The following is a 13837-nucleotide window of genomic DNA, read 5'->3' on the forward strand; positions in this document are numbered from 1 at the left end:
CTACTGAAAGCAAATTGTTTCCTCGCAGCTTTACTTTCAGTTCAGAGGTTTAGACTGCTTGCTTTGATTTTTTTTTTTTTTTTTTTTTTTTTCTCCTTCCAAATGCCAGAAGATTGTGTGGCAGATGTGGGTCGGGGACAAGTTTCTAAGATGACATCAGGTGTGGCGTGACTGCCCTTTAGTTTGACCTCCCACTAAAAGATCATCTTAAACAGTTAGTAATAATGAAGAACTGTGTTGCTTCTAATTCTATGGAAGTGTGATTGAAAAAGACTTTCCTATGGTGGCTCTGCTTGTAAGCAAGGTTGACTAAGAACACCCTCCTACAGACTAATTGAGGGTTTTCCCTCATGCGTGGGTTGGGGTGGGGGGGGGTAAACCTACCGCCCACAGACGTTTATTTCTGACCATTAGACAGCGCCTCCCTGCACATCATCTAATGACTGATGAATCGTGGAGTGTCTCCTCGCCTGTACCTCCGTATTGTGCATGTGAAGCACTGCGTCTGCGGTTGCCCAAATTTATAAAATATGAGCCAGTGGGCCTGGTCTTGGTTTCATATAGCTGAGACAATCGCTTCACATTAGTACGGTTGTACGTGGGAGAACGGCTTTCAGATGGATTTGAAGCTAATAAAACTCACGATGCACCCTCTGGACTTTTTTCAGTTTTTCTTTGTGTTGCTAACCTCTTTGCATCGTCGATATGGCTGTTTTTTGTTTTTTTTAAATACTTCCAAAAGTCACATGTTATTAATCCTACAACAGACGTTTTGGATCTTGTTCTTAACGGTGAAAAAAAATGCAACCAATCATCCGGAGTCACATGTTTTTTTTCTCACACCAGTGAGCACAATGGGTCTGTTGTCTGTCCTCGTGACAGGGAAGCAGTCATCTGAGCGTTTTTTTTTTTTTGTTTGTTTTACTGAAAAGCTGATGTCATATCTTGCTTTGTTTCTTGTGTTACTCTCCTCTGTCACTCGGGTCACAAAACCCAAGAAGCCACAAAGAACCACGTTTTCGAGTAGCTCCTTGGAGAGGAATATAAAATGTCACTTGACTAATAAAAATGGTATTCTGCACCTAATGAAACCAAATATGTCACCGAGAGGTGCTTCCCTGCAATTTGTCTGTTTTGAAAGTACTTTCAGAACACAGTCAGTGGTTGAAACCACCACGAGTTCAGTTACCCTTAAAGAAAAAGAAAAAAAAACTTCATTTCTGTCCTCGTTGACCAGTTAACCGCTTTCTGTTTAAGTTGAATGGAGTAATGCGAAGAAGAAATTGTATCCCCGGTTTTTTATCAGTTCCCAGAGTCAAAACCAGACATGGAGAAGCTGCATTCAGCTTCTATGCTCCACATGTCTGGAACAAACTCCCAGAAAGCCTCAGATCAGCTGTATTTAAGTCCAGGTTGAAGACACATCTATTTTCAGCTGCATTTGAATAAGCTTGAGTTTCAAAACGGAATCATGTTTTAACTATTGATTTTCTTTCATATATATAATTTTTTCTGATTTTATCTATTGTTCTTATTTCCTTCTTTTGTTTAAATTTTAAATCATGCTTTTTGTTTCTTCTGTTTTAATGTCTCTGTGAAGCACTTTGAATCACCTTGTTGTTGAATTGTGCTATACAAATAAACTTGCCTTGCCTTGTTGCAGTGTAAATTATTAAGAAACAATGATTAATTTATTGTTGGAAAGTGTAAAAGAGTGTAGCATCTGTTAACAAGCACCGCGAACCCCTCCCCCCTTCTTTAGTCCGCTGTCTTTGTCTTTCCAAACAGTCTGAAGGCCTGTTATAGAGCTCTCAAAGTCAGGAATGTGCTCCTGCAGCCACGTGCAAAAATGCAACCATATGTCAAAAAAAGAAAGCACTGCACTCCCACTGTTCTGTGGTCAGTGGTGCGAGCCCTGCTCATTTCGTTTGCCAGTCCCCATGGTGACATGCGCAGCGGAATAGAGCCGGGGTGAAAGTTCGTACATGCACGGGAGCGGAATCTGGCTGTTGATCTAAGCGTGTCTGCTGTGTGAATAAAAGGCGTCTCGAACTTTCTCTGTGAGAGATCGCTGCACTTGTGAGTATATTCGCCGTTTCAAATTGATCCTTAAGTCTTAATGGGCTGATATTCAGTCAGAGCTTCTGATGTGCTCAGCCATGTGACAAAAGAAACTTAAAACTTGTTTATATACACTTCCACTTTACTGTTTTTACAAAAAGACGCAAAAACAAGGAAGTTTGGGGCATGCACAGAGAGCCTTTAGCCCAGTTGAGTCTGGTTGGGTGTATACATGAGTGCTTTAATTCCCAAACACACCCAGGTGACAACCTGATTTTGAGAAGCCCAAATTTATTTCCCTCTCAATTGTAGTTGGTGGGTAATTGTTTTCTTTTGTTGTGCAAAGGTGGTTGGTGAGCTCATACAGGAAGAAAAGTGTACATTTCCTCCTCCTTGCCCTACAGCCACAGCTTCTCTTCCTCTCAACCGTCTTATTCTACGCGTTGCTTCCACTTTGGAAAGTTTGGTGAAAATTCTGTGGAGATACAAATGAAGAAACGATGTGACCAGAGGGTTACTGCCACCGTTCTGCAGTTAGGTTTAGAAAACATTGAAGGTGGCGGGGGTTATTTCCCATCTCCTCTCAGCATTGGCAGTCCAACTTCCCCATCATTTCTTTGGCTGTTAGTTTACCCTTGTTAGCATAGGAAGTTGGGGACTACCTCTCAAGCTGCAGGTACTTTTCATTGCTTTCTGCTTCAGTAGTTATTGAGTTCCTGGCAATCCCCTTTGATCTTTTAATAGGCCCCGTGTAAGATAGACTGAAGCTTCTGTGTGTCCCACAGCTGCCTGGTCTTGACGGAACCACCAAAACTAGAGCTGGTATGTCCTCAGAGCAAGCGTATCACTTTCCGTATGTGTACTGTTGGCACTACCCGAATGAACAAGCACTCGGCTTTACTCGGGTAAATGGATCCAACAAGTTTTTCTTGAATAGCATTAGTCACAGTAGAAATGCGTTTGCATCGTTTACATGGAGCCAGTCAGAGTGGGCGGCATGTCAGACAAAACCAGAAGTGTCAGATAAGGTAATTGGTAGTTCCAGATTGTGTGTTGGTGCACCAAGGTGAAGGTGTGGGCTTATCGTTTCTTCATGCTCTTCTGAGACACGTGGGAGCAAAGCAGCCTTGCCATTCTTTTCATGTCTGTGTGTTTTTAGACTGACCTTTATCTGTCTTTGTATACAAGCATACTGTGTGGATGCAAAGATTCTCACCAGTGAAACCTGTCTGAGCTCGAGAAAGATCATCAATCCTATCAAATATATTTGGAATGCTGAAAACGGGATGCTTCCTGTCCACACTTTCTTAGTTTTTTTTTTTTTTTTCGAGCGGCCATGTTTCTCACTTTGTATTTTGTATGCATTGTGTGGTCTCGGTTTTGCAAAATCACAAATCGACAGTCTTTATGATTCATCTGCAGTCTTCCAGATATGCAAACCGTTCTGGGAGCAGAGTTGACGCCGTGCTTGTCATTTTTGTCAGATAACAGTGACCTGATTGCCTGCATGGTGGTCAGCAAAGATGGCGGCCAGGCCCAGAGGTTCCTCGCTGTAGACGTGTACCAGATGAGTCTGGTTGAACCGGAAACCAAACGTCTTGGGTGGGGTGTCGTCAAGTTCGCCGGCCTTTTGCAAGTAAGAGAAAAGTGTTGTTCGTTTTTTTTCTGGGGTCTGTGTGTGTGTCTTTATGAGAATAGAGTTCCATCTTTCTCACAACCTCATATGGCCTAACCAGCCTTTTCTGAGTCATTTATCCATGTCATTTTCTTCTTAAGTCCATCTGCCCTTATGTGCCTTTTTCATTCCCTCATCAGTCATTTTACATCAATCCTTCCTGTTTCTCATAACTTCTGTTCTGTTGAAGTCGTCACAGTCCTAATATTTTTTGGTTTCCAGGGTTCCTCATTTTGGGGTTTTTTCACTGGAACTCGGCCTTGACCAAGCTTACAAAAACACTGTTCGTGGGAATTACACAACTCTGAGAATGACTGTGGTGTCAGTGACTCCAGAACAGTTCAAGCGAAATTGACCTTGGATTTATTTATTTCATTTTTATTTATTTAGAAGGGTTATGGAATGTAGTGTCTGTAAAGGGTATGTTGTTGTGAAACCGCTGTTGAAGAAGTGTTACTGTAGTTAATACGCTCTTCCATTTTCATCTCCCTTGATACCCGTTTGAATCTTTCATTCCTTTCATTGCCCTCTGTTTCCAGTCTCTGTGCCTTTCTTCCTCTTCTCTGTCTAGGAGTTGGAACTCTAACTCTCTTGTTGTTTGCTCACTCCCTCTTTCAACAGGACATGCAGGTGTCTGGGGTCGAGGATGACAGCAGAGCTTTGAATATTGTCATTCACAAACCCAGCTCCAACCCCCATGCCAAGCCCCTGCCCATCCTGCAGGCCACCTTCATCTTTGCTGACCACATCCGCTGCATCATCGCCAAGCAGAGATTGGCTAAAGGTCGCATCCAGGCCCGACGCATGAAGATGCAGAGGATTGCAGGTGAAAGACCAAAAACGCTGCTGAAGTGGCTGAAAGTGTTTCAGAAGCTGCCTTCAGAAAGTATTCAGAACAGTAAGAATATCAAGAGATGCTCAGTGGCAGCTAAGCCAGTGAGAATAGCTCACCTTACATAAAGGAATCTTTTTGTCGCTATTCTCAACTGAGAAATGGATTGAAAAGTCCACATTTTAAAAAAGCTAAATCAGTTTACAAGTGAAACTACTGCACAAAAGAAGTGAAAACCAATCTTACTCAGAGGCTTCGTGTTGTCATTCCCCTGAATTAGATGTTGTCTGAGTTGTTAAAAATGACTTCCTTAATTTGTTTTCTTTTCCTGCACCTCCACCTTCCAGGATGATCATCGGCTCAGACTTTTTAAACTCACTTTAACATCTAAAAGTTGCATCTTTCCTTTCTGTCTTTTCCCTTTGGGGTGCTTTTAAATATCTTAGTCAGGAGCATAAATGTGTAAATCTTGTGTGAATGTTACTGGCCAAAGGGGGCCTGGATACAAAAACTTTAAGGAACCCTTTTGTTATGTAAATGTTCACTGGTTTTACCCGTTGCTCCCATCTGCTGTGGTCTTAATCTTTAGAAAAACACGCAAAGCTGACAAATATGAAATCTTGTCAATGCAGCAAATCAAAGAGGATGTTGGCCTTGTGGGAGCAGCCACTGCACTAAAAAAAAATGTCTCTTTCCCAACTCATTCACAGAACCAACAGTTCTTGCCAACTAAAAACAAAAACAAACCAAAAAAAAAGAATCTTTCTGCTTTTTTTCTCAGGTTACATTTGATTATTTACTGTAACACGAGCTCTCCCAAGGGTTAATGTTACTCTGTGTCACCTCCTGTATGTTCAGCTCTGCTCGACCTGCCGGTTCAGCCCAGTGCAACAGACGTGTTGGGATTCGGTCAGACGGCCAACGCCTCACCCAGCGGCCTGCCTTTCCGGTTCTACGAGCAGTCGAGACGGGCCCCCAACGACCCCACGGCAAACAGATCTGTGTTTGCCTCGGTCGACAAAGTACCAGGTGACAGTTATCTGCATGCTAATGTTCATATATGAATTGTAAAGATGTGTTACAAGTCCATGCTTTACTCACTAAAGAACATCAGATGTGTTTGTTAAGACTTTTAATTTTGAGTCTTGGAGACTCTTAACTCTGTAGTGAGAAAATGTCAGTGGAAATGATGAGGTTCAGCTGTGTGGACACAAAGAGAAAGAAACCTGTCAGCAGGGCAAAGGTCACTTTCTGCCCCGTGTTCAGCGTTGCTCGCGTGTTGTCAGGGAGTTGAAAATGGTTGAATGAGATAAACGTGGCCGCAGTGATAATCAGCCGGTATGTGTGCGTTTCCATGTTGCGTCATCTGCAGGTTTTGCAGTGGCCCACTGTGTGCCTCAGCACAGTCCGTCGCCCCTCTCATCCCCCTCGCCGCCCTCCAGTGGCAGCGGGAGCACGGGAAGATGCGACTCTGTTACGGCGAGCACCATATCAGCACAGAGCCCCACAGGTGGTACGCAGGTTTTTTTTTTTTTTTGCAGACTAAAGATATGCAGACGTGTGATGATAAAGCACATTCCAATGTAAAGAAGATAGTAATTCATAACAGAGTAAATTCCTCGAGGCTCGGATGCAGCGAGCAAAAGCATATGTGCATTACTTGTGCATTTACATACCTTCCTGGGTGTAACTAAATACGCAAACCACCAAAACCACATTAGTTTGTAGGGGTGTTTCACAGTGTCACAGTGGCATATTGACATGTGTATGTGATATATGAGAGTATGTAAACACCCGGTGCCCTTAAGCCTACATTTTGTACTGATTATACAGAACAGAAAGCAGGGTGAGATAATAAAACATTAAAAAACACGTTGGAGGAAATGGATTTGCCTCTACCAAGAACAGCATTGAGAATTTCAAGTAAGACTACATTTACATTTACAAAGGCAGCTATTCAACGTGGCAAAGAAGAGAAGGAGCTCAACCAAACTGAGTTTAGATCTACTGTGCTTGAAATGGAGCCTCTGCCGGAGGATCTTGATGCAATATAAAAGATCCGTCTCTTGTTACTGTCTTTAGTACTGAATATTTTTTCAGTATTCAGCCTGTTTGTTATGGTTGACTCAATTGTTCCACCATTTCCTTCCAGAGGTTCCCTGTTCCGACAGACATTCTGTTTCAGCTGCTCTTTGTCCCTGTTGCCTTGTCATATTACCCTTCTTTTTAAAATACCTAAAACGATCAGTCACATTAGACCAGACCATAGTGTTCACTCCCTCATTAGAAACTTAGCTGATTTATGTGCTTTGGGTCATTACACGGAAACATTTCTCCAATGCTTCTGCAGACTCTAAGACTCATCTTATGAGTCATTACATCTGTCATTCATAGCACCATTAGTAAGTGTTATCTATGGAACAGCCCCTTATCATCACACTCCCACCTCTCTGCTTCGATAACCACAAACTATCAAACCACCTTTGTTGGAAAGTGTTTCTGGGTTTGGGGTCTCTATTTGAATATAGTTTCCCCATTAAATTCAGTTCAGTTGTGCCACTTCCCAACAAAGACCTTCTCAGGGCACTTTTCAGCGAAAGAAAACGAGTGAACTATCGTCCAAGTCAAGTTCAATCCGTTGTATAGGTGTCTGTTGCAAAGTTTTCGTTCATGTTCCACTTGTTCAGGTCTCCACCGTGAGAATCAGTGACATGAGCAAAAGAGACCAAACATTTTAAGGACTGCACTGAGACTCCACCCATCTGTCTCACAATTCTTAAGAATATGTTCTCCTCAGTTGTCTCACGCTTCATTTTATCTTCCCTCAGACGATGGTACATTTTTGGAGCACACCCCGCCCTCGTCTTCAGGTGGAGAAAGTGAAGGAGGAGGTGGAGAAGTAGCTCTGGTTTCCTCTACCCCAGCGCTGGCTCCTGCTCTGGCACCGAGCCTCACTCCGGCCTCACAGCCCACCATCTCCCTCCTGACGGACAGCAGCGCAGACACCCTGAGCGTGGAGTCACTGACGCTGCTGCCCCCAGCCGACTCGCCACACCTCCACCCATGTGCGGCGGCTCTCTCCCTTCAGAGACCAGACGCCATCATTGCCGAGGAGGAGGAAGAGAAAGAATGGCTTGGGAAAGGAGAGGTCAATGAAGAGGAGGAGTCTGAGTCGCCTGTTGATGAGACCGAGACCGATGCAACGGTAAAAGAGGAAACCACTGAGACAATTGAGCTGATCACACCCACTGACGAGGCTCCAGAGGGAGCAGATGGGCCAGATGGGGAAGACGCACCTGCTGATGGAGAGCAGCTGGACGAAGGGGACGACATGACAGCGACAGACTCTGTGCTAAAGACAGAAGATGCAGAGATGCGCTCTGAAACGCCAGACTCACCTGAGCTGGATTAAGGAACGTGGACACGGTCACATCTGTGCAGTCTTCTCGTTGACACACACGGGAAAGTGCAGTGTGACAGGTAGAACATCCAGCTTGGCTGCAGTGTGTTTTCATGCTGCCACCCGTCGGTAGTGTGTGATGTAAATACTCTTTAAGAGGCTTTTGGAGGCATCTCATCGTTTGTGTTTGCACATGAAGAAAGACTCTTTTTACTCCCAGAGAGAACAGAGGACGAGGCGGACCGCGGTCGATCTCCAGCAGGGCTCAAAGCACATTTGGTCGTCTTTGCACTCGAGTGTGTTGGGCCGGGTTTCGGCACGCGTCAAGCCGCGCAACCAGCAACCTTTTCTACTCATCTGATTGATTGTGTGTCAGCCCAAATACACGCACCCACCCACCACATGCTAATTCTGTGAGCTTTTTCACCCACTTTCAAAGACCTATTTTTGCATCTTATGGTCACATAACAGATCACCACTACTTTTGCAGGGGTGGTCACTACTATGCTACACGCTGTACACGCTATTAGCTGCATTCCCCTCTTCGTCGTTGCACGTCAGATGCATTAGCAGTTACTACCATGTCTGTTTATTTTTATTTTTTCACTTCAAATCGGTACATGAAATCCTGCAGGTAATCGTCTCATTGGTGGAGACGGTTTGACACTCGTCACCACGACTCACGCCAGGGAGCAATGGTGATGATTGTCCGCCACAATTCAAACGTCGTCTCTGTTCAGTTCATGCAGTCATTCGCTCAGGCCATAGCTGTGCAGGTTACTAACTGAAAGGCCAGTAACTGTTTGAGATATGAAGATGATTCTGTGAAATATGTGTTGGTGTGAATAAAAGTGACAGGTTGTAGAGTTCTGCAGTGTCTTATACGCTAAAAGGTTTGTGTGTCAACTTCAAAGAGACGCCGTCTGAATTACGGCTTCGCCACACATCACAGCTGCAACACTTCGGTTGAATGTACCTGCTGGCTGCCTCTGAGACGATAACATGAGCTCAGTTTCATCGGGAGGGGAAAATCTAAGGGGTTATCCAGCCCAGCTGCCGATGTGCCCTTAAGTAGTGATTAAGGTCGACGAAAACATTGCGTTTGGGTTGGATCACACAGCGGGGTCACTGTTGAGGGTTAAAACCAGTTATTCAAATGTTACTGAGACCAACAAAGGAAGGAGACCATTTATTCAGTTTTAAAGAGACCAGACACTACCCTGATGTGACCTGAAGGGCAAATCCCTCCTTGAATCGGACGAATAAACTGCAATAATCATAAGCGCTAACCAGTGAGGGGAGAGGTGAATGTAAGAAATAACTTCTCTCTCCAAACAGCAGTTTGTTTGGTTTTTTTATTTAACATCAACGGGATTGGTGTGTTTAACCTTAATTCTTGACTTGATTTATGCATTTTTAAGAACAAAGCACACTCGCATTCCTCATTTCCTCCCTTTTGCCCTCTTTTCTCTCCCACCTCCCTGTTCCAGCTCCCGCTTCTCTGTGCCATCATCCCCCGGCTCAAGTCTGACTGCTCAGTCATTCTTGTTTTTGCGACTCCGCTCAGTCCTCGGCAGGTTTATAAATGAGAAATCCAGAGCAATACTCTGTTTTATGAGTGGGGGTCTCTAAACCGTTCCATTGTGCTACTGTAAATAGCAGCAGGCTGATAGTGGTGATCACTGACATGCTGAGGGGGGGGGCTGTGGGCAGTTTGTAGAGTTGATCAGAGGAACACGTTACCTGCGACCGCTGGAGACCTCTAAAACATGCCATGACAAGCTTCCATTATTATCTGATTGTAGTGAGTGTGTGTGTATGTGATTATATTTGTATGCTTTGTAAATGCATTGTGCTTTTAAACTTGTAATTATTGTTAATGAACTGAAAGAGGATTAAATAAAGACCTGCAATAAATTATTCTACTTAAGAACAGTCGTGGTGTAGTTTGTCGTTGTCTTTGCAGGCACCCCCCCCCCAACCACACACACACGTCATGACTGTGCAAAACTTTTACTTAAAGCAGAAATGCTATCCGCAGGGGCTCACTGAATGTCTGTAAGGCTGATGTATTCCATTTAATGCAAAGCAGAGATTGGGTTTTAAATGCCCAAATTTGATTATAATGGCAAAGCTGCAAAAGCTTTAAGAACACACTGCCACTCTTTTTCTTGTCTTCTTCTTGTCTTTGTCTTTCAAGGAAACTGACTTTATGCACTGCAGCTCTACAAACGAGTGTAAACACAATAGTTTTTGGGTTTTTTTTTCACTCCTGCGTGAGAGCACTTGTTTGTAGTCTAAGGAAATGACATGTCCTCTGCTTGTCTGTGGTTGCTGCAGGGGCCCCCAGTCATCTTGCGGTCTGCATGTGTTATCGCGGTTCCTCTCTTCAGGGAAGTCTGGTTGTGTGTGCGTAAGCGTGAATAGGTTCCTGGTACTGAAGCGATACCATGTGTGTTTTCTCTGTACCAAACCACAGTCGCAGCATTAATTGAAGTTTTGACTGAAGAGATCTCAGACAGATTCGACTTCTCTGTGCTGTCAGGTTTTTTCGAACACCGTGCGTCTGCGTCTTCACGTATGGCAGCTCTAAATATGAACGTTTGGTGAAGGTTGTCTTATGGTTTTCCTGGTATTGCTGTTGAATTGAAATTACATTTGAGCATATAACATGTTTTAATGTCAAGGACTAAAGTTTGGAGTTTGAACTGTTTATTAGTATTTTATATACTGTAAATGGTTTCACAAATACATAATTAAGGACCAAAGGGTCTTACCAGCAAAACAGACTTAGCTAACTTAGCTTAGCAATTAGCAAGGCAACATACATGTGATCATGGCATATTGTAGTGCTAGTGTAGTGGGCCCAAGGGTTGTATAATGCAACCCAGGTGGCCACCTCTTTGGCACCTCCCTTAGCTCCTCTCCATGTTGTGTGGGGTGACTATATAAAGGTTCAAAATGGCTCCATTCAGCCTCTTGCTGAGCTGGTGCGGTTACCTGATTAAGGTGGTGAGTAGGGTCATTAAAATCTGGCTTCTCACTAACATGTGTTGTTTTGTCTTTTAGGTTTCCTTGCTGCTGTGCTGTTTTGTTAGTTTGTTTTCTACAGTTCTGTTATACAGTTTTTGGCTTGTTTCTCTTTGTTCTGTTTTGTGTATTTCTTTGTTTATCCAGTTTGGTTAGTTTAAGTGTTTTTGTCCCATTTACATTTGTAATATTGTTTTTATGGATTAAGTTGCTGGTTTTGTTAACCCTCTTTGTTTGTTGTTCTTTTGAGTTTCAGTGTGGCCTGATTGTCATCAGGTGGGAGGCTAGGCACCGTGGTGAGGGCCTCATTTCCCATTTTGCATGCAAGTAGACACTGGGGCACTTCTAGTGTGGTTGTAGTGGTTTCTTTTTGTAGGGTTGCATCCCAGGTTAAGAAGGAGGGACACACTCACCCAGTAGTCTGCCTCCCACTGAGCCTCCAGCCCACTGATTTTAGTTTTCTGTTGTTTGGAATTTAGTATTGTTATAGTTTGCCTTTTAGCTTCCTTTTTGTTAATAAAATTCATCTTACTTATGTATCTTGTGTTTAACCTTTTTTTTTCCTTTTTCTGCAGGAGCAGTTTTACTTTTGCTTTATTCGTCAGTGTTTTCAATAAATGCATTTGTTTATTTACGTTCCTGTCTCTGCCTCCTCAGTCACGACCCTGTGTTCGTATACATATTTGTATTCCAGTTGTTATATCTTGGGGTGCAAGTCCCCATGTGGTGTTGTTGGCCCATACAATTCCTTATTTTTCCCCGCTCCTTGCCACACTAGGAACATTTCATGGTGGATGTTTTGAGTTTCTTGGGGGCCACGCTCTAGAAGCTGTTTGAAAAACCATTAAATTAGATGAAGCTCGGCTTAAAAGCAGAATTTTTTTTATTTTATTTTTCCCAACATCAGTATGACAGATCAGACTGCGACGTCTCTGCTGATTTCGGTGGCTTTTGGTGCAGTGGCAGCACCTCCATTTGGAAGGTTATTTTTGTTCCTCTTATCTTACATGACTAGTTCTTCCTGTACATCTACAATGATTATGGCACCAAATTCTGACTTGCCTGATGAAGGAGAATTGGAGGAAACAAGGGAAGAGGATGACTGAACAGACTTCTGGGAATTCTTTCTTCATATCTCAAGGAGAAATACAGAGGCCAGAGGCAGCATTGCTGCTTGTCTGTGGAGCTTTTAACCTCCAATTTAGAAGTTCTCAAGTCATGGTGTTAGGATATATTCAGCAAACAGCATGTCCCTATTCTTTATAAGAACATGCAATGTGTCTAAAGGTCTCTGACATTAACTAATTTATGTAGAAGAATATGTGTGTGTCTGATTAAAGAACAGAAAACTCCAGACATGGGATTCCACAGAAATCGGCTGATAAGCATAGACTCACAGAAACCTCACCTCATCTTTCACTTCTCAAAATAGTCGGGAATGTCCTGAAAACAGAGGGGTTGAATGAAACTGCCACATGATTCACTCATCACTGGGCCCGCAGATCTCACACCTAAATATCACTTGGTGCTTGAATAGTTTATTTCAATTTAATTTAAAAAAAAAAAAGTGAGAGAAGCATTGACGTCAACTATATAATTTAAGGTGTTACAGTGACACGTGTGTTAATCAGTGGCTTAAGTGTTCCACACTTAAAAAGCCTCTTCTTTACTCATATAATGATAGCCTCTCACTGGTAAACCTTTACTTTAATCAAGTTGTGAGAATTATATTCAATATGACTCACCTGTTTGTATGTGTGTGTGTGTGTGTTTGGTTAAGCTTGTCTAGACCAAAGAGAGTTTGTTAAAAGAAAGAAAGAAAGAAAAAATCCCCATTACAAAGCCTTATGGTAAGGTTTAATTTTAGCTTTGGAGTCCTGGTTGGGTATGAGAGGCAGGTTGGCAGCATGTCGAGGTTCTAACATCAGATTAGACAAAACACACACAGTAGCCAGCAACTGATCTCACCCATGATACAGTTGTTATAGTTAGAGTACAAACTGTTCTCTAACTATAACTTATTTATGTGTTTAACCCAGAATTGGCTCCATAAGCATTTGCACTCAAAGGTTTACAACTCAGTGGATGGTACTGAGGTCGTCTCAGCTGCTATTAGCATCTGTGGTCAAACTAACCACCCAAATTCGAAGTATGTTGATATTCTAACCTTTTTTGGTAAGCACACTTTGACTGCTGAGATGGAGCAATAGCAGCTTTACTCTGATGCAGTGAAAACTAAGATTGACCCCAAAGGAACCACATAAGACTTTTTCCGCATTTGGCTTGGTTAGTGTCATTTTACACATGCAACTTTTTTTTAAATGAGGTGCTGATACAGAGTAATAGCATGTATGTAAAATGCATGGAATGAGTGGGGTCCCTTAAGATACTGACCCCCTTACTGAGTAGGTGTTTCTGGGCCAGCTCCTCTGCAGAGGGCAGTGTGACCCCAATCATCATCTCTGCTGTCCTCGTCCATTCCTCTCAGGGCCTCTCTGTCTGGAATGTTAGAGTTGTGCTGGTGGGCCTTTTTCACTAGAGAGGTGTGGATCAGAATAGCTTCAGGATAGTCTGCCACACGAAAGCACAGTAGCTGGGTGTCGAGCATTCCACACAGCACATCCTTTGATTAAAATCTGGGTGTGCATGGGGTTTTCATCTTGACATTACTCATCATTTCTTGGGTGTTATTGATATTCAGGAACGGGTTGTTCTTCCCCCCCTCTCTGTATGTATCTTCCTGGTTATTCTGAATTATGCCCATCCCTATCATGGCATCTGCATACTTTACAAGTTGCTTTGTGCTCCACTTTACACTACAGTAGTGGGACATCAGGGT

The 13837-nt window shown here is 43.1% G+C and overlaps 1 protein-coding gene across 7 annotated transcripts in view; it reads left to right on the forward strand.

Moving 5' to 3' along the window:
• clec16a (C-type lectin domain containing 16A) overlaps positions 1 to 9901 on the forward strand; it is a 36925-nt gene extending 27024 nt beyond the window's left edge. For 4 of the 7 annotated variants that reach the window (XM_072368041.1, XM_072368046.1, XM_072368043.1 and 1 more), the window contains exons 19-23: positions 3546 to 3697; positions 4358 to 4562; positions 5427 to 5597; positions 5941 to 6081; positions 7397 to 9901. In XM_072368041.1, coding sequence (XP_072224142.1) covers positions 3546 to 3697; positions 4358 to 4562; positions 5427 to 5597; positions 5941 to 6081; positions 7397 to 7980 — 1253 coding nt within the window. In that variant the 3' untranslated portion in view covers positions 7981 to 9901. The remainder of the gene's footprint in view (positions 1 to 3545; positions 3698 to 4357; positions 4563 to 5426; positions 5598 to 5940; positions 6082 to 7396) is intronic. The other 3 variants (XM_072368042.1, XM_072368044.1, XM_072368047.1) reach the window with 2 other exon arrangements.
• The last annotated feature ends 3936 nt before the right edge of the window (positions 9902 to 13837 follow it).

The sequence above is a fragment of the Leuresthes tenuis genome, unplaced genomic scaffold, assembly GCF_036924035.1.
Source record: "Leuresthes tenuis unplaced genomic scaffold, fLeuTen1.0.hap1 SCAF_17, whole genome shotgun sequence".
Lineage (NCBI taxonomy): Eukaryota > Metazoa > Chordata > Actinopteri > Atheriniformes > Atherinopsidae > Leuresthes > Leuresthes tenuis.